This window comes from Astatotilapia calliptera, chromosome 17, assembly GCF_964374335.1.
Source record: "Astatotilapia calliptera chromosome 17, fAstCal68.1, whole genome shotgun sequence".
NCBI classification, from domain to species: domain Eukaryota; kingdom Metazoa; phylum Chordata; class Actinopteri; order Cichliformes; family Cichlidae; genus Astatotilapia; species Astatotilapia calliptera.
Window position 1 is genome coordinate 37,228,622 of NC_137438.1, and position 26,671 is coordinate 37,255,292.

Here is a 26,671-nt window from a genome sequence, read left to right on the forward strand (position 1 = left end):
ATAAGCCCCCATTCCACCCCCTGCCAGACACACACACACGCGCAGAGGCTTGCACTTAATAATCCACATCAACTATTATTAATAAGACTTTCCACATACACATACATGTAAACAGCCTCCCTTCTGGTGTCCATTAATGAATAAGAAAGCAGCTGTGTGTCATTTTGTCGTGAATATTTAAGGTTTTTGTCAGTCTCTCTTCATGATCACCTAAAGTGGTCAGCCACGACGCCTAAAATATTCATGAGGGTAATGTTTGTTTGGATAGTGTAAATCTAAATGAAGTGGGAATAATCTCAACTACAGCAGATAACCCAGTATGAAGATCTGCATCTCTGCACACCTGTGTGTTTCTTTATGTATTCCCCTGCAATCCCAGGACTTTGGTTTGCAGTCCACAGCTACCACACATACAGAGTCCACAGTAGGAGGGGCTTACTGGCTAATCAGCAAGCTAATTACAGAATTAGCTTTTAATTACAGTTGCTAACCACTGTTTCATTGTTTTATAGCGCGTGGGTATTTATGGTCAGTATGGGGGAAAGGTCGACAGGTGTTATGAGAGCACTGGTATGATAAGGTGTGTATCAAGGTGAAGGGCCAGGAGAAGTTTCCTTTAGTTTTTTTTTGTTTTGTTTTTTTGCCGTTTGTTAGGTAGCTTGCGTTAAAAAAATGCACAAGTTGCCTTGTGCCACATTTAGCTACTAGCTAACATGGATTTCCTGGCAGCTAAGGTAGTTATAGGTACATAATGAATCTACTAGTCGAAAAACATAAATAATATTGTGTTAATAACCCCAACACTCTTATCTCAAATTAAATTAAATAATTTGATCATCATTATATAAAAATAATACAAAAGTCAGGGAGGAAAAGATTAAATGTGTTGCATCAATACTGTTTGTGTCAACATATCACAGCAAGTTTAAAGAATAAATAAACGTCTGATACTCACAAACTAACTAGCAAAAATACAGCTCAATATTCAATTTGAATTACGCAACTTTACATATACACACACTGACACACAGACACCTTTACAAATACAGCGCCATACATTTAGCACCACCAAGCAGCCTCACACTTCATCCCCAAGAAAATGACTCACGCAAATGGCTCACATTTTAGCAGTCACGCAAATGTGCATCAAATGGGCTCAAGGCAACAGCTGGTGGCGCACACATAAAAGCGGAAAAAAAGGGGAAAAAAAACCTCTCTCTCTCTCTCTCACACACACACACACACACACACACACACACACACACACACACACACACACACACACACACACACACACGCAACCAAATTTTATCCTTGAACCTAAAAATGTTCATATTTAAAAAGAAAAAGTCAGCTCCCAGAAAGAACCTGCTTTCTACTTGCAAAGAAAGTCAATTTCTGTTTTTGTTTTTTTAGGGTTCTGCTTCTTTTCACATCTACCGTCAGTCAACAAACAAATAACCTCGTTTTCTTTTATCGTTGTGGAGATACATGTACCTTTTCATAGTTTGGCTGCCATAAGAAGAGTAAACAACATACCAAAGTTAAAGCAGACCCAAACTGTTAATGCATTCAATATGTGAAAAAAAAGCTGTTTACTTATCCAGAAATGACTGGAAATCCCATAAAAGCAAAACCATTCTAATTAGTTAGGAAATGCTTAATTCACGAAATTAAAATGACAAATACACAAGGTCGAGGAAGTTAATTTCCAGCTGAATGCATCTGCAAAATGAAACATTTTGCAAGCAAAGATTGTAGATTTTTGTCATACAGGTACTAATTCCATTTTCAGCCTAGGCTGTCTTAAAGACAGAAAACTGCTATGCTTTCAATAATCACTTAATTCGAAGGGTTGAAACTACCATGACCACAATCTGATCTGGGGTCTGAGCCTTGGGGTTACTTTCAACCCCAAGCCTCTCAAACGCACACAGGTAGACAGCCTTATAGGAAGGAATTGGAAGGGCAGAAAGCCAATGGAGATAGAGAGATGAAGCCAATGACCAAGCCTGCAGTCTGTAAAACTGAAGGTCTACATTGGTAACTTAGACACATTTCTATGCCAAGTGGTTGGTTGTGGTTAAAAAAATGTTTTCTTTTTTGTGGCCTATGGCAATGCAGTCCCAAAGTCACACAAATGTTAGCATCACTAAAGGTAGAGTCATAGTTTTTTTTTTTAACAACTAATCATAACAGCCTGGACACTGACATCATCAAGTACCATTAATGGATACTGCACTTCTTTGGGCTCCAGCTATAGTCTTAAGCACATGAGAGAGCAAACATACAGAGATTCCTTCATGTATTGGTGAGAATCGCATGACTAGCTAACATGGCTAAGTACCATTCCGATGCGGTTTACTGATGACACCAACTCACAGGTGGCGTACAACATCACTGATCCCACCAACGATGTCACCTCTGTGGCCTCTTAATGCTGCCTCTCGTTCTAAATACAATAGCTCATAAATAAGGCTTTAAAAACAAATATTCAACAGCTGGCTGCTCATAATCACTGTGGCATTCAAATACCTTTGCTGACACTAAACATATCTGTGAATGTAGGGTCTGCATTGTATCTATGTATGGGATAACCATGCAAGTTTAGGGATTATTCTTCTTCTGGGCATGCAAACATAAGATCAATTTTAACTCCTTTTTCTGGGTTATATCTGTTTATATTTCAGAAACTGGAAGCGTGTAGGACCTGCCAACGGTCATTTTTAAAAAGTTTCTCTACAAAGACTTTTGACTTCTCTGATGAGTTCAGACACAAAAGTTCCTCCAAATGTCTCTTCAACTGTTTCACCTGTAACCCCAAATCAGCTACTGTCACCCACAGGTGTGTGCCCCAAGCGTGAGAAACGATGGGTGAGACTGATTTGAAAACCGTTATTATTTACCATGTTGGGCGGGCTGTCCAAGTTGCGGTTGGGGGGCGAGCGAGGGGACACCTTGTTGCAGTAGGAGGCCAGGGGGAGGTGGATGACACCGCCCAGTCCCTCACTCTCCTCATCCTCCACTCGCTGTCTGCTGGTTGCCATGGTTACCTCTCCATCTGTCCCCCCATATGGAGAGGCTGGTCGCTTGGAAGACATCCTGGAAAATAAATAGGAGATAGAAAGACAAGAGAGAGAAGGAAAAACAGGAGGAAGAATGAGCAACACTCAAAAGATGATATAATAGGCTGACAACTCCACTTATATGTTGGTAGCAATGAAAAGTGTGGAGGCTCCAAACTAGTTCTCAGAAACTCCCGGATAGTTCAAACTTTTAAGTGTTTACCCCTCTGCTATCCATTTACTGCCTTCTGGTAGACATTCATCTGATCAACCTGCAACATTTCTCCATCTTAAGTTTTCTGGGGAAACCCTTGCCCTCATAAAGACAACAACGGGGCATCTCCTCACATCGACTTTAGCGAGCTTCTTGGCAGACATTCAAACGCACTCTCGGGTCTTACAGTATGTTTACCATCGGGGCCGTTACTGCAAAAGGAGCGCGCTTGGACTGGCATTGTGGAGGAAATGACCATGTCTTGACAATGGGCTTTCACAGAGAAAAACAGATTGTGAAAGAGAGAGAGAGTGTGTGTGTGAGACAGAGAGGGAGAGCAGTATGTACAGTGACAATAATGTGTGTTTATGAAAACCTCTGGACAATAGAGTGACGGGAAGGAAAAAAGGTAGCAGCACGACAGCCCCCGCTGTTTGCATTTGTTACTCTGCCTTTGTTCCCTTGAAAAGAAGCAAAGGATATAAAGCCACATCTATTAGGTGAACTCTGTCTCTCACAAGGTAAATTTGCCTCCCTGTACTTCAGCTGAATAGGGATGCAGTGACTATGCGGCAATAATAGAATTTAATGTGGTTCTCAGCATCGCCTGAGTGCTTTCAGATGCACTTGTCAGCCTTGAAGCCACTGCGACTATGACCCTGGGTAATAGGCTGCTAACGCTCAGTCGCACAGAGGCAACACATGACAGCGATGGAAGGATGGAGGGATTGTGAAAACTTTAGCGGAGGGTTGATCCTGATGAAATAAGCAACAGGCATCTGACTTTCAAACTCCGCTAATTTGTTCCTTCTTTTGACTTAACAAGCTGGTTTTTTTCACTCATCCGCTCACTCTCTTTATCCGGCATCCATATCGTGCCTGCCTGTGATTTCCTCCGTTTTCCTCTTCAGCCTTTCTCCCTCAAATTCTTCCCCTCTCTCCCCTGCCTGTCTCTGGTAAACTGATTACACTCTCAACTCTATTGGATTTCCTCTGGACTGTACATCTGGCATTTTTCCTAGGAGCAGCCCTGCTGCTAATTCATTGCTTATTTACCTTATGACAGTGGAAAGGCAAACAATATTGAGTGCAGCTCACTGGAGGCGATGAGGAAAGCGCCACGCTAGGACACGCAACATGCGGCTTTATCACATCGAAGGAAGGTTACGGTCAAAATCAAATAAACTCCGCTGAAGTATAAGGATTAAAGAAAAAAAGAAAGAAAAAGAAACGATAAAGATAAAGAAAGGAAACCGAAAAACCCCTGCACCATAGTGACCTAATTTAATTACATTTAATTGATTTTGGAGGATGCTTGCAATATTCATAGATATACATAATCTAATAATTTAAACTGATTTACAAATTGAAATTTGTATTCTCTGTTTTCGTACTGAGTGTATTTTGTATACAGGATCTCTTTTTTTTTTAAATGGAAAACCCCAGGTTTTCAGGATCATGGAACTTTCCTTCCATGCGTTTTTGAGTTTCAATGGGCTCTGCAGAGCTGTTTAACGCTGCACCGGACTATTTCATCCACTTAGAAGGGACCCTTCATTTGAAGTTAAATCAGAAAATTGCTAAATCACCACTACAGATATATATATATATCTTTTACTACTAAATCAGAAAGTTCTGTACAGCTACAATTGTTTCTTTTCAGTGACTTTCTCACAGCTTTAATCAAGGTTAGACTGGATGAAGCATGTTCTAGTAGTTACAATAATGTTGACGGTGGCTAAGTGCTTTCATGAAGGACGCCGTATAAAGTACACGCAACCAAACACAGAGACAGTTGTCGAAATCAACTGGCTGGTGTATCTGCAGCTGATTTCTTTATCGGTTTCTCCTGGACGCTCTCTCTTGCTCAGCAAAAACTAAGGCCATAAATGACAGCTGAAGAATGTGTATTGTTTCGAAATAAAACTGCACAATGAGAGCACTAAAGCAAATTGATATTAAAACTGACTTGAGATAACATTTATGATGCATGTTGGAATGACTGTGGGGAAAGCTATATCTGTGCGTGTGCGCGTGTGCCGCCGCGCTGTATAATGCAAGCGGCAGGCCCAGCTGTACAAACTACACACACACACACACACACACACACACACACACACACACACACACACACAGAGAGAACAGAGCAGAACACTGCAGGTCTGTCTTCATCACCGCCTGTTTACTTTACCTCCTTTCACTCTTTCACACTAAGGCCTTTTGTTTCAGACACACACACACCTCCCCTTGTATCCTTTGCACACCTCTACTCCAGCCATAACCCAACACACACACACACACACACACACCTGTGATCAGTTTTGAGAGCTCTTGCCTCGCTAATGTTACACTTTGGCTATGTTACAGAGACATCTTTGAAAGCATGGGAGGATTTTAATTTGGTTTTTACAACGTTGTTATCCATCATTTAACCACAGTAGCCACAGAAACATATCTAGATATATGGGCAATCCATAGACAAGAACAGTTACACATTAACACAGAAGGCAACACAGGTATCCAAAAGCTCTAAGGGGCAGGGAGCGACTTCAATCTCTGGATTTCCTTCTCTCCTCTTCTCATTTGCCCACTCCTCTCCCGCAACTCTGCTACTACTTCCTCAGAGGTGGGTGTCTATGAATGGGGAGGCCATTCGCAGCTCCTCTCCGGCTATAAAGTCCCTCTTTCCCCCGTCTGTTCGCCTTTGAAGTCAAATTACTATACAATTGGGCACAGCGGGTGTGTAGGTTTCGCTGGCTACTTCATTTAAAAGTTTGGCAGGGCTGTCATGCTGGTGGTAGACCTAAAGGAAGCGGTCTAAACAGCGAGGATTTAAAGAGATAATGTGATTAATTTCCAGGCTGTCTTAGGTAATAATTAAGGGAAATTAGCATAATTTTGTTTAAAAAAAAAAACGAAACAAAAGAACACCAAGGAACATCTCCTTCTCTGTTAAACACACGAGACACGTGTATGTTTCTTTAACATTTCTTTAACAAATGAGATGACGACCCTTTTTTGCCGTATTTACAAATTCAAGCAAAAATAATTTTAAAAAGTCATCTTTTTGCCCCCCCGCCTTCATCCAAACTCATTTCTTTCACAGAAAAAACACATACACACGCAACACCACACAGTGAGAGTGCTAAGCTGAGATTAGAGTGCCACTTCCCTTTGGCTTTTTGATGATTAGTGGCTCCTCAACTAAGTCCCTCATATCACATATGTCCACCGCAGCTAAGTCACTAATCGGACAGCGACGGACGTCCATTAACAGGCCGAATAATCGCCATCAGCGGTGGTTAACTGTCTCCTGGCCATCGCTTACTGTAATCAACACGTCCATTTCACGTTGGCACGTCAGCGACGGAAAGCTTACGCAAGCGTGTTTAAATACAGGCAGCGAGCTTATGAACACGCGATCGATGTTGCTCTCACACGCGAAACATCCCCCAGAAATGCATCCAGACACATTTCAAATGAATTAAGCAAAGTGGGGACAAAGATTTGTTTAAGCTTTGAGGGAGAGCGAGAGAAAGACAAAAGCAGCCATCACAGAAATGTCACAGACTATCGCACACACACACACACACACACACACACACACACACACACACACACACACACACACACACACACACACACACACACACACACCCGGCTCTTTCACTCTGTGTGTCTGGCTGCTAACATAATCATGGTGCTAACTGCTCTTGTTAACTCCTCTACTCAGAACAAGCTTTCAGGGAGCGTGGGAGCCTCCTCTGGAGAATTCCACAGTAAAGTGTGCGTCTGTGCTTCGGCATATGCACGCGTGAGTGTGCGTGTGCGTGTTCGCACCCTCGCTTTAAATTACAACCCATTATTTCAGCCACCACACAGTCAGTTGGATCTATCGTCTGCAGTAAAAATAAGCGCAGAGGCTAATTCCAAAGGGCTGTCAGGAGCCAACGTGACATTTGTGTTTTCGTTATTCCTCCCCCCACTACCACCACATCCACCACCACCTTAAGAGCGCTAAGAACTGCCTGCCTGTCACTCAGGTGTGGGGTCTATTTGCGTGGAAATGTGAGCTATCTTTGAAATTGTTCTCTGAGGGGATGGAAGGGCATATCAAAATAGTTGAGCGGAATGTGCCTTTTAGATAAGGCGCCCAGAGCGTTTTGCCTCAGAGGAGCAGACCGCAACATTTACGTATGACACCTCAGGCAGGAATTTCAACAAATGTTTCCCCCTTGTGTCACGCTATCGCTCATTTTATTGCCATCTTTTTCTTTTTGTTTATCCTCCTCTTTTTCCTTCTTCACTTCCCAGCTTTCAAAACAATTTCCCCATCTCCTTCTACCTCCGTCTCTCCGTCACACGCTGTTGAACTTATTTGAACACTGCTTGTCCTCCTGCTCTTTCCCTCTCCCCGTCTTTTCTCCCTCTCCCTCCCCCGGTGTTGTCTTACTCACTGTTCCCTCTTTACACAATCAGCTGTTTGTAAGAATGTCGCTCCATCGCTCCCCTCTCTCTCCCTCTCCCTCCTTCTTTCCCTTCTTCTCCGAGCAGACTCTTAAGGATATTGCCTAATATCTATTTATAGACTGTCCTTTCGAACAGTGGGATGAGTGGGGCAGCAACAGAGAGGAAAAGCTGAGATGGAGGCGTAAAGATTAGGAAGGAGGTGGTCAGCGATATTCCCTTTTACTTTGGTGCTGCTTTGCTATAGTTAAATATTCTTGACAAGCACAAGATTTCGTTTTGGACTCTGAGAGAACTTCGCACCAATAAGCCCTCAAACATTAGCGACTTGTAGACAAAATACCAATTTTATAGGGAGACATTCTGATGAAGTGTGAAAATAAAGTTTAAAAAATTTGTACGAATTTCACTAGAACTGCTGTAAAACGCTGAACTTTCCGTAATCGTTTTCTCTCTTTAAATAAACAGCGCATAACGGGAAGAAAATGTGAACACAGCTCCTGCCTGTATATGCTCATACACTCACAGAGACACACCCTTACACACACACGTATACACAAAGGCGCAAACACACACTCAGCCTCACAAACACAAAGCATCCTCTGTGAGGTGCCCTAAATCGGCGCCCGGCAGCTCAAACCGTGTTTCCTGTCCAGCTTAACCACAAAAGGCAATAACACACAACCCTAATGTCACCACTGTTAATCACACACACACGCTGGAGAAAAGTCATGCGTGTAGTGTGTGTGTGTAGAGAGAGAGACAGAAAATGAGAGAGCAAAGGGGGTGAGCGCAGAAAGACGTGGGCTAACTCATGTGGCCTCTGAGACTACCTCTCTCTCTCCCTCCCTTATTCTGTCTGTCTCGCTCGCCCATTCATCCACCCAAAGCTTTAGTCACCAGAGGGGCATCGCTCCACATACTTACAGTTTCATTTTTCTCCCTCTTTAAAACTTTTATTTATGTCCTTACACGGAGTCACTACGTGATCGTCACTGGCGTTTTAGTGACAGAGAAAAGATAAAGCAAAACGGGAGAAATAAGGAAAGCCATCAACGCAACGGAAGGCCGTGGGAAAATCTCAAGTGCTGCCATTGAAAAAGGAAGACGAGAGGCAGAACTGGGGGAGAAGTGGGGAGTGAGGGGATGCAGACGGCGAGAGGAGAAAAAGTGCATCCGGTGGACGGCGGCCCCGCTCCCCTGGTGTTTTGCGAGGGGGAGACGATGCATAATGTTTATTGAGCGACGGACAGTGTTTTTCCATTGTTGTGCCAGGGCCACTATTTGTGCTGCATTTGTTAAGCAATCCATAAAGGAGTCACAACATTTGTCTCACTGTCAGCGACTTGGCCTGCCCCTGTAAACCCACACACACACACACACACACACACACACACACACATACACACAGAGAGAGATAAACACACCCAAAATGCAAGCTCATTCTCTCACATAAATGACAACACACAAATACGAGCGCACACAGAGTCCCAGCTGGCCTCTTTCTTTCGTCCCCGCACTTTGAAACTCTCCCACCTCGGCCCAAATGGTCTCCTCCTTTTTCCTCCGACCCCCCTCCCTACCCCCATCTCTCTCTCTCTCTCGCCCTCGCTACCTGGAAAAACAGAGGTTTCATTGTAGCGCTCCGGGAGGGAGCTCCAAGCTCCTGAAACTGTCTCCTATTGAAGATTCGAAGGATGGAGAGTGTGTAAATGTGAACGGCAGAGAGCGACAGCAAAAGCAACATAGTGGGATTAGCACAACACAAGCTGCCTGGATTGATGGATGGCTAAAGAAATGGGGGAAAAGAAGGAGAAGAGAAAAAGCGAATATACAGTGCATGCACACTGCTAAGCTTTCTGGCTCTGCTGACAACAGAATCCCACCACCTGACCTTTGACTCCAACCCTATGACCTCATGTCATATGACTACACTCTAGTTAGCCTGGAGGGAACACCTCTGTCAGTCTCTCGCTTTTTTCGCACGCACTTTTTTTCTTCCCCTAAATCGCTTCTCATCATTCTCACTTTCTTTCATCCCCTCCTCCCCCATCCATAAACACAACAACAAAAACAAATGTGGCCTAATATTTCCCTGTCTCTGCTGGCTGTTGGCGAGGGTCAGCTGAGCACACCAGGGTGGGAGGTCGCGGTGGGAGAGAGAGTTGGAGGGGTGAAGGGTTGGGTAGGAGTGTGCTGAGAAAGGGGAGGAAGTGGGGAGGAGGGGTGGGGAGAGGCTTTGGCATTCTCCTCTGGTATTTTTCTGTCTGTCGTTCTTTCTTTCCCTTTCTTTCTTCTTCTTTTTTTTAACCCCCCCTTCTCGTTCCATGGATGGAGACACGGTTATCAAGCCTCTCTGGGGACAGACAATATGGTCCAGACAATGGTCTCCAGTCCAAGGTGGTGGTGGAGGGGGCGGGACACAGAGAGAGAGAGAGGGAGCGAGACAGAGAGAGGGAGGCCAGGACAGGGCCACAGGGGAAGAGAAGGGCAGAATGGCGCATTAGTTTTCAGAGCACGGACACTCTACTCAATTACTCTACTCTCTCTCCTTCAGACACACATTCTCCTTTTCCTCCAACACACACACACACACACACCACTTTAATCTCACCCCTTTTAAATGAAGTACAGCGACACTTGCACTGCAAGCAGCACTGCTCACTCAAATTGGAAACAAGTTGTTATCGGCCAGCCACAAGAACTTGGTCTTTAAAAACTGTCCGTTCCTCTATAATTACAAAACGAAAGCCAATAAATATTCTAATAAACAGAAATAAACAGCAGCGGAAGACTCGAGTCTGATTTAGTGGAAGTTGCAGATTCACAATAAAACGCCGTTCTTATGTCTACAAAAAAAGAAAAAAAAAAAATCACAAAAGTTTGAAAAGTGTGCAAATCGATCCTACAATGGGAGAATTATTGCTGCCTGACCGAAACAGCTGATTAATATGAACAATTCATCCCATTTCAGGTGTTTATCTGAGAGGGTAGTTAACAATTAGAGGTGCCTGTGCTCGAGTAGAGGGCATGATTAAATGTGCTCTGCCACTGAAGATAAATTAAAGTGACAAATATTGAAACTGTTGAAACGTGTCGAGGAAACCGAGTCAAGTCCTTCCGGCTGCTAATGCCGCTCTAGCTGCTGAGTCCAACGCAACTACTATCACTCCGTATCTGAGTGTGTCCTGCTTAAACTGTTCAAAGTGTTGACACATCCACTGTTGTCTGTCTCTACCCCCTTCATCTCCACTCACACACACACAAGACGGAGGGGACAAATGGAGGGGTGTGAAAATCCACCACTGCTTTAACACCACATTGACAGGGACCTCTTCCTCTCTTTCCTCTCGTCCTCTTACTTCACCCCATCACCCCCACCCGCCCTTACCCTCTTCATCTCTGGCACTCTCACTTTTCTGTAAACCTGCTTCTTTTTCTTTGTGGGTGAGGAATGTGTCAGTTTGACCACATCATTTCTTTTCCTTCATCTCTCCGTCCACCAGCAGCGGCATCAGCGGCTCCTTCAAGTGTCTGTTTTTCTCTCTTCTTCTTCTTCTTCTTTTTTTAAACCCCCTCTCATGATTTGGTTGCTTTGGCTTTCTCCGTTTCTTCCAATGTGTATATTTCTGTTCTGTTTGTGCAAACAGATGAGGCCGTTCTAGCGAAGGCAGTCTGTTTCCACTATTTTCAGTTTCACATTGGAAATTCTGATACACAGCAGAGCACTCAGAGAAGCAAAAAAAAAAGAAGAAGAAAAAGTGATTGAAATCACAAAAAAGCAGAATGCAAAATTAGAACATGAAATAATGTAAATTGCAAAATTATGAGTCTTTGTCAAAGCAACAAGAAAAGACAAAAATGAGATGAAAATTCTTGCATTGTTAAGTGAACGACACAAAAATATGACTTCTCACTTGCAAAAAAAAATAAATCATACATTTACATAGAACTCTTTCAAACTCTTCCCCAACTGCTATTTTTAATAAAAAGTTAATTTTAGCAAACTGCATGATTTTCAAAGAAGAAAAGAGGAATTAGAGAAGAGGAAGTTTGATGGGAAGATGAAGAAGAAGAAGAAGAAGAAGCGCGGGTGAAGGAGGCGAGCGGGCACTTACAGAGACACAGGAACCGAGAGCATCTCAACCACCGAGGCTGGAGCGCACACACACTCTGGCAGCTCGCGCGCGCTCCGCTCGCCGAGAGACAAGCGCTCGACGCACACACTCGAAACGCACCGCTCAATGGAAGGTTCACCTCGCTCGCCCGCTCATATGAAAATACACACACTCACGCACACAAACACATGTAGCACGGCCACAGTGATGGAGTGCATTACTGGAAAGCAAGACTTTTAAGCGCTCTCCTCCTAAGTCATTGTAATCCCTGCATTTATCTCCATACATTCTGCTTTTCTGTGTAATCCTTTAAATTTTTAATTCCTCATAGCTGTTGTCATCTTTTTTTTTTCTCCCCTCTCTCCTCTAACCACTTTGCCGGATTGAACGGTTTATTAAAAACACTTTTTTTTTTTTGCCACATCTAAATGTGTTCTTAATTCAAGGGGGGCCCCCGCCCAACACACTCACAACCCACCCGCCAACCTCAGTTTATCTCTGAACAAAAGATTAGTTTCATCAGGGCATTAAAAAAACAAAAATAAACAGAGTGCTACTATAATGCAATAAAAGTCAAGCAGGCAAAGGAAGACAGGAGTGTGTATGTGTGTTGGTATTAAATCGTAGGGTATTATAACATAATCTGTCTCTCGCAGCATTAGCATCAAACAACCATTATTCCACAGGCAAAAGCCACTTGTGTTGACAATGTTGGGAAAGGGCAAGGTTAGAGGGTTGACACCTCTAAATGAAGCAGGCCTGCACAAACAACATTGAAATTAACATTAGCATAAGGCAAGGGGGGAAAAATAGAAAAACAACACCACTGCCATGGAGACTGACAATAGGATTACTAAGGGTTTGCATGAATTTGGATTAAGTGAAAAATAAATCTCAAATAAACAGAACTTTAAAAAAAGGGAAGCGGGGCAGAGTGAAAACACTTCAAATACAGGATGGCATATTTCTATATTTTGGCCGATTATTTTTAAACAATTTAGTGTTTGAAAAAGAAGAAATGTTGAGTTTATTTCTGACTTGCTCAGATCAACTTCTTATATATTAGGCTGGTTTAGGTTTACAGGAGGAGTTGCGAGTGGACGCACGAGTAGAAGTTGAGGTGAGTAAGTGGTGCAGACGAAATGATGAGAGGAACGGCGCACACGTTCTGACTTTAACACACACACACACACACACCTCTGAGTTTACTTTTTCTCTCTTACAGACACACCAAGGTTTTGAATGAACAGAACTTTAGTCAGTAAACTCAAAGGAGGGGGAAAGAAAGAGTCCTTTCTCTCACTGTTGTTACAAACGCGTACACATATGTTGCTTGATATACGTTTCCTTTGCATATACCAGAAGCATAGCAGTCAATCATCAAGTCTCCCCCCCTTACCGTCTCCCACTGTCACACACACACAAACACAGAGACGCACACACACTCTTCCAGACTCAAACTCAGCGGACTCGCTGAGACAGCTGCTCAACACACACACACGCGCGCACGGAGTCCGAGTCTTCTCTTCACACACAGCAACTTTCTGCTTTATACCCCTATCCTCCCTGCCTGCATCCCGCTCCGTCCTCACCCTCTGTCATCTGTATGTGAACGTGTGTATGTCTGTGTTTGTGTGCGTGTGTGTGAGAGAGAAAGCGTCACGTACCTGTTACACTCCTGAGGTAGCTCAGGCTCAGTGAGCATGCTGGAGTAAGGGTCCGTCTCTCTCGACAACAACAACATAAAACAGTCCCACAATGCTCAGATGAACAAGGTTAGTCTCCCAAAAACAAGACGGGATAGAAGTGATCCTTCAACCTCACACACACTGCTGATTCTCTCTCTCTCTCTCTCTGTGTTCCTCTCTCTCTCTACTCACACACTTTCAGCCTCACACCCTCCCTCTCTCTCTTTCGCTCTGCCTCCGTCCCTCCTCTTCTCCCTCCCTCGCTGTAAGCTGTGAGATCTATGCTCTGCTCTTAAAGGGCCAGAAGCACAGTCTCTTTCTCTTTCGCTCAGTGCATGACTGTGTGTGTTGGGGTTTGTGAGAGAGTGTGTGTGTGTATGCGTGTATGCAAAGGGGAGGGGCTGTTTGACCAGAGGGCTCATCTATCTCTCAGCGTAAATGCACAGCAGTGCTGCCCCCTTCCACAAGTCCATCTCTCTCTCACTCACTCACTCACTCACTCACTCACTCACTCACTCACTCACTCACTCACTCACTCACTCACTCACTCACTCACTCACTCACTCACTCACTCACTCACTCACTCACTCACTCACACACACACACACACACACACACACACACACACACACACACACACACACACACACACTGTTCAAACACTCAGTTACAGATCATGTAGACACACTTCAGAGTGATAGGACCACTACAAGCCCTCATACACTTTATTATGCAATAAGCAGGGAATTAATGACATGACACCTAATAGAACAAACTACACGCCTCGTCTGAACGTGATGCTAGCCGGGTTTTTTTCCAGGTTTAAATTGCACTACTGGGAACTTATATAGTCGTTTGCCACACACAGAAAATCCTGAGCATTAACTGCATTTAACAGGTAATCATTTTCAACTCTTCTGGAAAAACACCGCAAACAAAAATTCACTTAACTTACCTTAATTAATCACTTTTACTGCATTGCTGCAACCTTTTCGTTTGGGTTTATTTTACTTTAATATTAAAAGCTACACAAGAGTTCTACAGAAAGAAGTTGGTCCAAGTTTGACAAATGAGTAACTCAGTTTGGGTCATTAAACACTTCTACACACTTCTAATGCTCTTACTGAATGTATACATTCTGCTTTCATATTATCCCTACTCCAATGCTGTGGACTCATCCGTGCTTAATTGGTTATCTTGTCTTGTCCCAGCCTCTTTCACTGTCCCTTTGGTTCCACCGTGTTAGGAAAGTGAAGCTGTTTTGTGCTCAACTTTGATTCACATCACGCTTTTGACATGATTGGCCATGCTAACAGAGTAAAGTAAGAGAACAGTGGATGTGAAATAAACCTTGAAACGAGATTAATACGAGGTACCCCAACACTTAAGTGTCTGAATTATTTCAGAGTACTGACTTCCCTACACTACAGGTCAAAAAGCAAAATTAAATGACATTAATACTACTGCTGTGTCCTCTACCAGTCTTACTTTTCACCACACTTGCATTCGTACTTGAGCACTATGCCATCTCTTAAGTTGTTATTCCTTTGATATGCATTTAAAAGCTAATTTTTGTCATCTGGGCCAAGCATGATGCATACAACTCACATCCACCACCCAATCCAACAATTTTGCACAGTCCAAAGCACATTTTCTCACCTCTGCTTCAGACCCAGCATACTTGTGTAATGAGTCAAGTTTCTTTTAAAAGAGATGTATATCTACCAGTAGTCTACTTTAATCACCCATCTCTTTGTTTGTACCATCTTGACCTTTCCATGTATTACTGTGCTAACATTTGTTGCTATTAACATCAACATAATGTTAGAATATTTCTTTGCCTTTAATTGATGTAGGGGATAATGTCAAGGATATGCACTACAGGTATTGACGAATGACTTCTATCGTCCAGCCAATCAGAGTGCGCCTGTCTTCATGGCCATAATATAACAAATAAAACCCTTAAGTGACTTTAATTTCCTTTCATTTTCCTTTTTCTTTGATACAGACATTTCATTCTGCCACAGAGAACAGTCTCGTTACAAGAAGACAGCTGAACACTTCCAAAAGAACATATGCCGACGCTCACATGCATGAATGAACGCATGCACACACGCGCACAGTTTCAAATCACACAATGCACATATGCAACTCGACTGAAACCTTCACCAATCAACTAAAACCATTATGTCCTTAGGTGTGCGTACAACACGAATGCCTGTGTGTATGTGTGCATCAGTGGTGCATGCTGCTTGCAGCCCTTAGTGCTGTCAGTCACTATTAAGGGTGTGTGGTCTGCGTGTCACACACACGGCCAATCCAGCTATTGTTCTGCGGAGCACAGAGAAAAGCAGAGCTGACAGACTGCCACTTCTGTGATACTTTAACACACACAGACACACACATACACACTCAGACACTGAGAGAGGCACACACAGAGGAAGGAGGGAAAGCAAGCCCTGTCACTGTACCTACTGTAGACAAGCAGACACCTACTGTATGTGTGCACACACACACACACACACACACACACACACACACACACACACACACACACACACACACACACACACACACTGCTGTTAATATAGTGAGAGTACATTAAGATGTAGTGATGAAATCAAAAGCTCATTTTTGACTTGAAACAGCTGGAAACAGCCTTTCACAACATCCATTTGGTAGCTCTTTTTAAAGCAATATTTCTAAGCAGTTTGACTTCAACCAGTTGGTGTGAAAGTAGATCTAATGTTAAGTTTTCTTTTTTATTCTCTGTACTTTTAGTATTTTCTGTCCATGAACATATATAGAAAAGTCAAGCCTGAGACTGCATTACTACATAAAAAAAAGAGAAGTAGTTCAAGGTCAGTGAAGTCCTCTTACCTTATGCAGGATCAAAAATTAACTTTCAGTCCCTAGAACTGTTACAAATGTAAAAACTGGACATATGCAACTATATATTTTTTTCTATCTTATTGCTGAAATGTTTCCAGCAAGAGTTCTAAAGAACAGGTAACAAGGTAACATGTTAATGGGAAAGAGTGTCATTACCAGTTGGGACAGAGAGGATTGGTGCCATTTGCCATCTGCGAGTCTGTCTGCCTGTGTGTGTGTGTGTGTGTGTGTGTGTGTGTGTGTGTGTGCGCGTTTGTGTTATAAAAGCAAAATGTGGTCCGGGGAACACCTACTGCAGCAGGAAGTACCACAAAGGCAGTACTGCGTATTGTGTTTATTTGCCTGTCTGTCTGTGAACAGATTTTGTCAACAGATTTTACAGGTGCGTAGTTCAGATTAAAATAAAGGCTGACTTCAGGGATGGTTGCAGTTTGACCTATGACATCAGAGTAAAGACAGCTGGAAATAAGGGGACAAGAGCTTCTTACCTCATCTGTATAATATTTACTCAGTTCAGTATCATTTCACGTTCTTTATTTCCTGTTATTGGGATACTTCACTAAATTGTATCCTTACACTTTGGCAATCTGTTTTTATAAGCTGACATGCCAATAAAATACTTCTAAATTGATCTGAATACAACAAAAAAAATTGGTGGAGACGTGGAGCACAAACACAGGAAGACCCACTAAATTCGGGTGAGGATCCAGATAAATAAAACTGTGAGGCAGGGGGTTGCGAATGACCTTTGAATGTACCCTTCAATGTTTTCTAAAACATTATGCTTAAGCTCTTTCTTGTGAATTATGTTCTCATTACTAACTCTAGATTTCTATTGTTGGACTACTACTAATATTCAGTATTGGTTCAGTCCTGCACTTCAATTTATGTCTGAAACAAGCTCGATTCTTCCATCCTTGAAGGCAGCTTCTGTTTGATTGGCTGTCCATCAGAAACAGCAAGTTTGAAAAGCAGGTGGGCTTCTGTGGTTACAGCTAAATCCCCAAAAATAAGATGCCCATATTAGGGTCATCTGCAATTTCTTTGGTTCTGGCTTTGACTTCTTCTCCTCCCATATCTGCACTAACATGGCGTTATTATCTGTGGCGGCACCTATTGCAGCGGCTACCTGCGAGTAAAGGGAGCAATACACTTGTTGCACATTGGTTTGTAGCTGATGATTAGCCACAGGCAGATGTTTTAGGGAGCGGTTACATAGTAGTCCTCTAATGCATTTATCACCCTGTCATGTGTCTATCAATGATATCTTCCACACTCATTTATAGTCCCTTCAATTGCTGACATCGAGGACAAGAAAGAAAGAAACTTCTAGTTATTTCACCCATTTTGGAAAAGTCAGTAAATGTTCCTGGCTCCCTACGGTCTTAAGTCACCACATTACTGTGAATCGCCTCTCTTTAAGATTTTAGCTCATCCTACTCTCACACATTATTATTTCATTTATTTTATAAATACACTGCTACTTCTGGGTTTTCTGTAAATTAATGCGAACAAATGCAAACATAAAATGAATCCATCAGTATTTAGTTTACTTTATGTATATATAGTATGCCAGTAAATGTTATGAGATGGTTTTATCCAAACACAAAGCTACTTAGAGGGGAGAAAATGTCATGCGGAAATTAATGTTTTATACAAAATGTTTGAGCCAGCAACTCAACACAGATGTCAGATATTAGCTTCTTTGGATTATCAACAACACTGGGTATAATAGGCAAGATTTCAGCAATGGCAGTGGTGTTATATAAACTACAGCATTTTATAGCATCTGAAACAATACAAAGTTGACCTTAATTGACCCATCAAAAATTTAACAGATACCGCCAATGGACGGTAATGTCTTTACAAGCTGTAGATGACAGAAACACCGTGACTTTATAATTAGATAACCTTTTAACAGCAACAGGTTGCTTTGACAGGACTAAATCTAATCACATTCCCAACTAAATTGAGCCTCGATTGAAAACGGCATCTCTCCTTGACCCCGTGAACAGCTGCAAAACCAATGATAACCTCATTTGTGCATTACAGAAACTTAATTTCTCCATTATGCGTCTGAGTCGCCAGCAATTGGTCAACATAACGGAGCAGCGCTGACCTGGGCACACTCTTTAGCCTGCTCTCTGTCCCCGCTGGAGAACACTTTGAGAATGAGGATAAGACTCATATTTGTTGTGTTTTCAATACATGTTTATGAGAATAACACTCACACAATAGCCATGGCCAACAGCAGCTATGAGAGTTCACTTGCCATGAACTTAGTTGAGATTAATTTTTGACTTGACAATGTATTATATAGTCGATAAGATGTTGCAGGGACAATGCAAATGCACAGCAATCAGCCAACCCGAGCGTCATGTATAAAAAGCCTTCTGTGGAATTTGCACAGAAAGCATTTGTGAAAAAATAAACTTTTCTTCTTTTTATTTCAGGGACAACCACAAAATCAACTTTGTTTTTCTCTCTCCTGAAGTGTTATTTAGGTTGTTTTACTGGAAGTTTCCCCAGTTGTGCAGATAGAAGTGTAGAAATATCTCTCTTCCCTTGGATATAAAGGAAGCAGCTGGCATTCCACTAATCTAAAAATCCACAAAATTTGTTCGGAGCAGTTTCATCGACATCCGTCTCAAAGAAGCATACAGCTAGCTAGCATTACAGCTGACTCAATTGGAACATCCTTACTGTTTACACTGTGTCTCCAGTATGAGCCTTCCATCATAGATAGATGCAGACTGAGTACCTTACAGGTATATAACCAACCGACACAAGCGGAAGCCTCTCCAATCAGTCTCACCTCTGTCTTGGACTGCAGCTGGAGAGCAGGAATTAGGGGCACATGAACCGTCAGTTTCTCGGCAGAGTTTCCGTACAGCTCAGAACTGATGCTCCAGGCGTTACCACCTGCAGGCCATGATAATGGAGCTGGATTATTCAAGGATTTCACAGGCTAAGACAAAAGCGGCCTGTCCAGCAGGGCAGTCACAATTCATCAAATATACTTGTTGCATCACCAATGTGCTTCAGCGGCCTGCCCAAGTAAAGTCTATGTGCAGGAAAGCCTACATGTCTAGAGCCAATATCACCAAAACTGTGCAACTCACACCAAAACAACCTAGAAGGCTCTGTCCTCTAACACAGAGTGCTCTAGGAACAACCAGTCTCCCAATAACAAAATACTGCCTGCAGTTCGTGTGTTGCAGAAGAATTCAATTAAACAAAAGGACCAGAACTTATTGTTTTGGCTGATTTAAAAAACAGGATTCTGAAGTCATTCTTAAGTTTCAAATGTTTGAGAAAAGAAAGTGTCACAGAGCTGCCCTTCGAGGACAAAGCGCACACAGAACCAAACACACCATCACAGAGACAGGAAAAAAAAATACCCAGGCGATACAGCAAACACCCACTGTGCTGCAGATACACACACGTATCACACACTCATTCACTACCAAAGGGGAAAAAACACAGAGAGGCTAACATGTACAAACAACACACACACACACAGTCCATTACAATGAAACCGTTGATGGGAGGCCCCCGTGTCGGGACCCTAACAGCTGTAGTGCATTAAGGGCCGACTATGTGCAAGGGCAGGGAGAGACCGGCAGCAAACAATCCCAAAGCCCGAAGATACACACACACAGTCGCACACATCACCCCCACATTTTCACAAACATTCATGCGCCATATTATGCAAATGCAGAGACACACACATCAGACACAATGTGGCAAATCAGTAGTTATGGACCTAAGAGGGCTTTTCGTGAAAGAGCAAGATCGCGTCTCGAAAATGACAGTTTGCATTTAAATCGGAGAGAAATGAGCGTGCTAAAGATTGTTGAATATTCCTGTGCTTTGTTGCTGTGAATCAAAGTTCTGGGGAAGAGCTGTCCAAAATTTTGCATTTACCTTTTCCTTTTTTCTGTTGCAGCCATTCTTCATAAGACAGAAACGGTCAATAATTTGCTTTCAAAATGACTGCTTTATAGTGATTAATGATTATTGGGTCTAGGATCCTAAAAATAAGTTCAGTAGGCAGCTGTACACAATTTCAATGATAAACAAGAGTGCGTCAGACTGTGTGTAGTTACACTTCAATCATTAACGTGATCCTCTTTGATAACATAACTATACCACAGTTTCTGTGGCCAAATATTGTGGAGAGAGATAGTCGAAACAACAGCTGACAAAATTATTTCAGCTCAAGTTCTGTTTACTCGTTTATCTTGGGGCCACTGACTGTACCACACTGTCTTAATAAGCAGGTGCAGTATGCTCAGTTGCCAGAGCACCTCCAGGACTTCTTATGTTGACAAAGAAAAAAGAAAAGAAAAAAAGGTTGAGTTGGAAAGAACAGCCAACAAGTCTTCTAAATTAAAACAACCATTTAGTTGCATTAAAGAACAACACAAGCATTCTATTCTTGCTCCCCCATCTGCAAGTCAAAATCATTGGAGGCCAAACTGCAAAGCTGTGTAAACACAAAAACTGTTTCTGCTTCTCTTATGCTTCTTCTTTCTTATCGTCTTCTGCCGTTCCAATCTATAGCAACTCCTAGAAACATAAAATTAAAAGTTTTCAAATTTGGCACCAGTTTTTTTAATCAGAGTTGGGAACTTTGGCACCACCAATGCACTTATTATGTTTTTTAACCATAAGCCCAATTTTTATAAGGTGGAACACGAGGAACTGTTCAATGCAATGAATTAAGCAGAGTTTAATGGCATCAATTTTAGTCATATTAGATTTTTGGAAAAACCTTAAAAACCCTAAAACTGGTGATGAGGTGGCCCAACAGGGAGTGAAATCAGCAATGCGTTCGTCTATCAAGCAAGCCTAGGCCTGCATTTTAAGAAGCACACACTAAGCTTTGTCAACATGTTAACCCATTTGATGCTACCACCATACTGCATTTTATCAAGGGGTTTATGGGTAATCCTCAGATCGCACCTCACAAAATCCCTCATATAGAACTTAAATTTTCAAAAACCATCATAGTTAATCTAATTTTACACTGAAGTAATGTAATATCAGCAATTATATTGACACCAAACTTGGGGAAAAATATCACATTGTGTTTTTCTCTATAATAATTCCACCAGACTTTTATATGCTTTTATAACCCCAATTGCTGCAGGGGGAGCTTTGTCACTTGAAGGTGACCAGATGTCTTGAGGAAGCTGCTGAAAGAACCGATTCTGTACTTCTTATGAAATCATCTCACCTCATGTTCCACTTCTGAACACTTACAGACTCTTTTTTTCAAGGTCAAGAAGGAACTGCTAGCCTTAATGCTGAACCTTTGGCATTTGTCCATCTTACATAGCAGCTTGAGTTATCCAGACGTTGAGGTTTTGAAATTGCGTTAAATGAAGCAAAGCTAATTATTTCAAGTTGAGCTGCCTTACTCACACCTGACGCGCTCTCAACCAATGCCGTGGCAACAACTAGTTCAAGTTTAAAGTGAGAATCAGAATGGAGATGATCTGGGTGAAAATGCTTGCCTGATGTCAGAGAAGAATGGCCAGAGAACTTCAAGCTGACAACATGCCAACATTTACTTAAATAAACCCCTTATTACAACCAAGATCTGCAGAAGAGCATCTCAAATGCAAAATGCATTGAACCTTGAAGTAGATGGGCTACAGCAGCAGAAGACCACACCGGGTGACACTCCTGCCAGCTAAGAACAGGAAGCAAAGGATACAATTTGGGTTCACCTAAATTGAACACTGGAAAAACATTGCCTGGTCTGATAAGCCTCAATTTCTGCTGTGGTGTAAACATGAAAGCATGCCTTGTGTAAACAGTGGTTGTGGTGTAATGGTTTGGGGGATATTATCTTGGCACACTTTGGACCTCTTCGTACCAACTGAGCATTGTTTGAATACGACAGCCTACCTCGGTATATTGCCATTCTTCAAGACCATCTTCTGATGGCTGCTTCCAGTTGAATAATTCCGGCATGCCACAAAGCTCAAATCATCTCACACTAGTTTCTTCTTGAATAAGACAGGGAGTTCATTGCAATCAAATGGCTTCCAGAGTTACCGAATCTCAGTCCAATACAACACCATTGGGATGTAGTGAAACAGAGCATTAATATAATGGATGTGCAACAAGTTTGCAGCAACTGTGTGATGCCATATGGACCAAAAACTCAGAGGAAACCTTTTTCAATCTGTGTCAACAAGAATTAAGGTAGTTCTATTTGCAAAACGCATCGAACAAAAAGTCTAGTACTACTGAACATATCTGTCGAACCTGCTAGGGATGCATCTATGGAGGGATATTTAATTACTAAACATTTCCTGCTGATAAGGGATCAGTACAAAATGTTACAATGTTATCTACCAGTAGAATAACAAATGACTAAAACATATCTTATATTGTTCACCTTACATTTATAACACTAGCACTAGAACTAAAGTATCAGTGACACAAAGAGACACCAGAAAGAAGAAGAAAAAACAGATCCAAAAATACCTGCAAAGTCTTATTGTTTCTCTGAAGGTCTACACAATTGACATTGTTGCATCAGATATTACGTTCTAGGTTACATCGCAGGACAGTCTTACACAAATATCAGATAACATTTCAGAATTGCGCATGCAGGCTCTCTCTCCACCTGTCTCTCAAAACTCTTCTCAGTCTCAGGGTGAGCTCATATATCAATACCTATGGCATCTTTTCTTCACTCCCTCTCTCTCCTCTTTCTAGGGAGAGGAGGACAGAGGAGAGGCCAGTGTGGAGAGGCGCAAAACCGTGTGAAGTGGCTTTATCGTTGGGAGACACGTGCAGGCAGAAGACTCCGTCTGAAGGCTGAGTGGCAGGCGGCAGAAGCCATTAAGATAGAGCCGCTATCTCTTGCTGCCAGGGTCCTCTTAATACAGGCAGGGACTCGGGCCTCTGTCACCCACACATGCGCACACACACACACACACACACACACACAGAAGCACACCTTCACTCCTGATGTACTTTAACTGACACACAGCGAACATGGATGTAGACATGTGCGTGTTCATTTACACTTACAAGCAATTCCTTATCTGTGTGTCTATTTTACCATCCTGAACCCATCAATCGTCACATAGGGAGGAAAACTGAAGAGATAAATGGGCAGGTAGACGGGTGGAGACCAGAACACAGACAAACAAATTACTGTCTCTGCCTCTTTTACGACCAAAGTATAGTGGTGTCAGTAATGTGAGGTAAAGTGCACGCCACATTTACTGTTTTGAGACATCCATGTGTAACTCATAAGATGCCTCACCCTTACCGAACTTGTTTGCATCCACAATTTCTCTCCTTCTCCCGTAGAAGTGGAGGCACTAGTGGAATGGACTCTAGGAGGTTGCAGACTTGTCCTGAAAACTTTTAACTGCTTTACAATTAAATACTAAACTGCCAACATTACTGCATGAAATAAATATTTTGGTTTGGTTGTTGTCAGAGCTGTAGAGTAAATACAGAAACCTGGAGATTCTTGTTCTCCTACAAAAACTCTTCACACACCTTGGATCTGGCTGAACCAACATGACAGAGAACAGTCATGGTAAAAGTAAAGTAAATTCTAAGATTTTCGGATGTAATAAAAATGATCTGGTCCTTATGCATTTGATTGATTGATCCTCACCAAGTGTGAGCACCTCTATAAAAACAGAGGTTTTGGCAGTTGGGCAGTAGAAAACGACTAAACAAGTATGGCTTGTTGAGAAATCACCTTCCTGTTTAAAACGCATGCCTCCATGCCTTAGGTCTGCTAAGGATCTGAAAATGCTAGAAGACTCTGAACAATATCCTTTAGATTTGGGCCATAATGCACAGCACCGTGTGCATACACATGCATATCAGCACAAAAAACCATCATCTGTCAAACACAGTGTCATGATTGTGGCTTGTTTTGCAGCTATAGGAGCTACAGGAGCCGGGTACCTTGCAGTTGTGCAGTTATCCGTCAACTCGTCTGTGTACCAAATAGGGCTGCACGATTTTGCATAAAATGAGAATCACGATTTTTTGGCTTAGAATTGAGATCACGATTCTCTCATGATTCTCTTTTACAGTATAAATATTTATTGCACTTATTAACTGCACATCAACTTCGTAACAGTTGAGACTGAACATAAAAACAATAAATAAACATAAAAACAACAAATGTCTCACGTTTTGTTGTTGCCGCAAAATGTTGTACTGCTTGAAATTCCATCTCCACCGTTGCTCGACACTGCGTGTATAGAGCAGGTAGTGCAACAATAGAAAAATAGTTGCGGGACGGCACTGTGTAGCGTTTGTCTAGGGTGTTGATCATTTTCCTAAATCCCTCGTTTTGCACAGTGTTGATGGGAGCCATATCTTTGGTCAGGTGATTAGTGATAGCCTCCGTAATTTCTTTGTGCCTGCGGGAGTTCGACGTGTATAGGGAAGCGTTGTATAAGGTTCCCGTTATTGATGTTTGGGTGGTTGACCGGGACGGATTTTCTCCTGTCACTTTCTCGTCATCCCTGACGTGCTCTCCGTTGTTTTTCCCTGCTAATTTTAGCATCACATGGCACAGCTTCTGTATCACGTGGTATAAGGCTCCGCCCTTGTCATTTGTTGAGCAGGAAGAGTGAGCGCTTGTTTTCATGCAGATTACGCCCCGGATCAAAATGCGGTACAATCGTCGTCATCTTTTTTTTTTTTTTAATCGTTGTCATTTGGAAATGAGATCGCACATAAGTATGAATCGAGATCGCAATTTTCTAACGATTAATCGTGCAGCCCTAGTACCAAAGTATTCTGCAGTCAAATGTGAGACCATCTGTCCATGAGATAAAGCTTGCCTAAAACTGGATCATGCAACAGGACAATGATCCCAAGCACAGCAAATCTGCAAATGGCTGAAAATGAAAAGAGTCGAGCTCTAACAATGGCCCAGTGAAAGTGTGTGTATATATATATATATAACTAGGGATGGGTACCGGTATCGGTTCTGACACAAACGGTAGTAACCAGACCGAAAAACAGCGCACATTTCGGTGCTTTATTTCGGTGCTTTTTTTTTTCCTGAGCTATGATAGATTCTGTGTTAGACTCTAGCCAATCATTTTACGTTTCCAAGGATAGTAGGCGGGTCCAGGTACGTACGTTCTTTTAGAGCAGAGCTACAGATTAAAAATGCCCAAGGCGAAGCGGTCAAAAGTCTGGCTGTACTTCACAGCAAAATATGCAAACTCAGCAGCAACAAGTGCTTCAAGCTGATACTGTGATACTGTGCAAAGGAGGTAACACCTCAAATCCGATGAAACACCTGGCGACGCATAGCGTTTTTTTAAAAGCCGAGAAATGCGCTGTATTTGATAGCTTGCTGCAAGACCTCACACCGTGCACATCTACTGCGGGTGTGGTGCCTGTTATCGGACCCGGAGTTAGCAACATCCCCCAAAAACCCGAAGAGGAGAGTCCTGGCCCCTAGCCCTGCCAGTGTAGCAGAAATGATGACGGATGATGATGCAGCAGCAGCCGTTCTTCTCTGCGTGAGTAGCTTAATGTTGTTCGTGTGTAATTTACGTTGAGTAGGCTAACCACGTTATTACATTAATGCATGTAAGGTGAACTAGCAAACATGATCATAGCTACATGCGGCTGTCTTCTTGTTTGATGGCAGGTACTTCCTTCACCCCGGCCAAAAAGGCTAAAATGACCAAAGAAAAAGGAAAACCGCTAAACACGAGAGGTTTTTGGACAAAGTTTGTGTTTTTTCCATTGTTTAAGCACTGCTTCCAGCCAAGAGTGATACCATATATGCCCCATAGCTGCAGAAAAGGCTAACATTGTTATCTTTTCACAAAAAAACAGCTGAACATGAGAGGTTTTTGGACAAATTTTGTGTTCTCCATTCTTTAAGCACCGGTTTGAGCACCGTTTGAGCACCGGCATGGTTTCAAAAGTATCGGTTTGGCACCGGTATCGGATAAAACCTAAACGATACCCATCCCTATATATAACAATTTTTATTTTTTAAATATCAAAACTTAGAATTTCAAATCACGTTTTCTAATGCACTAAATTGACCTAATTTTAAAATCTTGTAAGGATCACTTTTGATGTCCATCTCAAAACGACAGAGGATGTACAGTAATGTACATTAATTTTTTTATTTTTGTTTTTATCATGGCTTTATAATGAGGAGACATGGCACTGAAAAAAAATCTGAAAAGAAAT

General features: G+C 42.3%; 1 protein-coding gene across 16 annotated transcripts in view; it reads right to left on the bottom strand.

The window, feature by feature from the left end:
• The window catches only part of sox5 (SRY-box transcription factor 5), a 254,966-nt gene that overhangs the window by 75,830 nt on the left and 152,465 nt on the right, over positions 1–26,671 (bottom strand). For 9 of the 16 annotated variants that reach the window (XM_080291872.1, XM_080291868.1, XM_080291873.1 and 6 more), the window contains exons 1-2: positions 13,532–13,780; positions 2,907–3,102 (exon numbers count right to left, since the gene is read on the bottom strand). In XM_080291872.1, the coding sequence (XP_080147998.1) occupies positions 2,907–3,102; positions 13,532–13,608 (273 nt within the window). In that variant the 5' untranslated portion in view covers positions 13,609–13,780. Of the gene's footprint in view, positions 1–2,906; positions 3,103–13,531; positions 13,869–26,671 lie in introns of those variants that run through there. The other 7 variants (XM_080291864.1, XM_026147894.2, XM_080291867.1 and 4 more) reach the window with 2 other exon arrangements.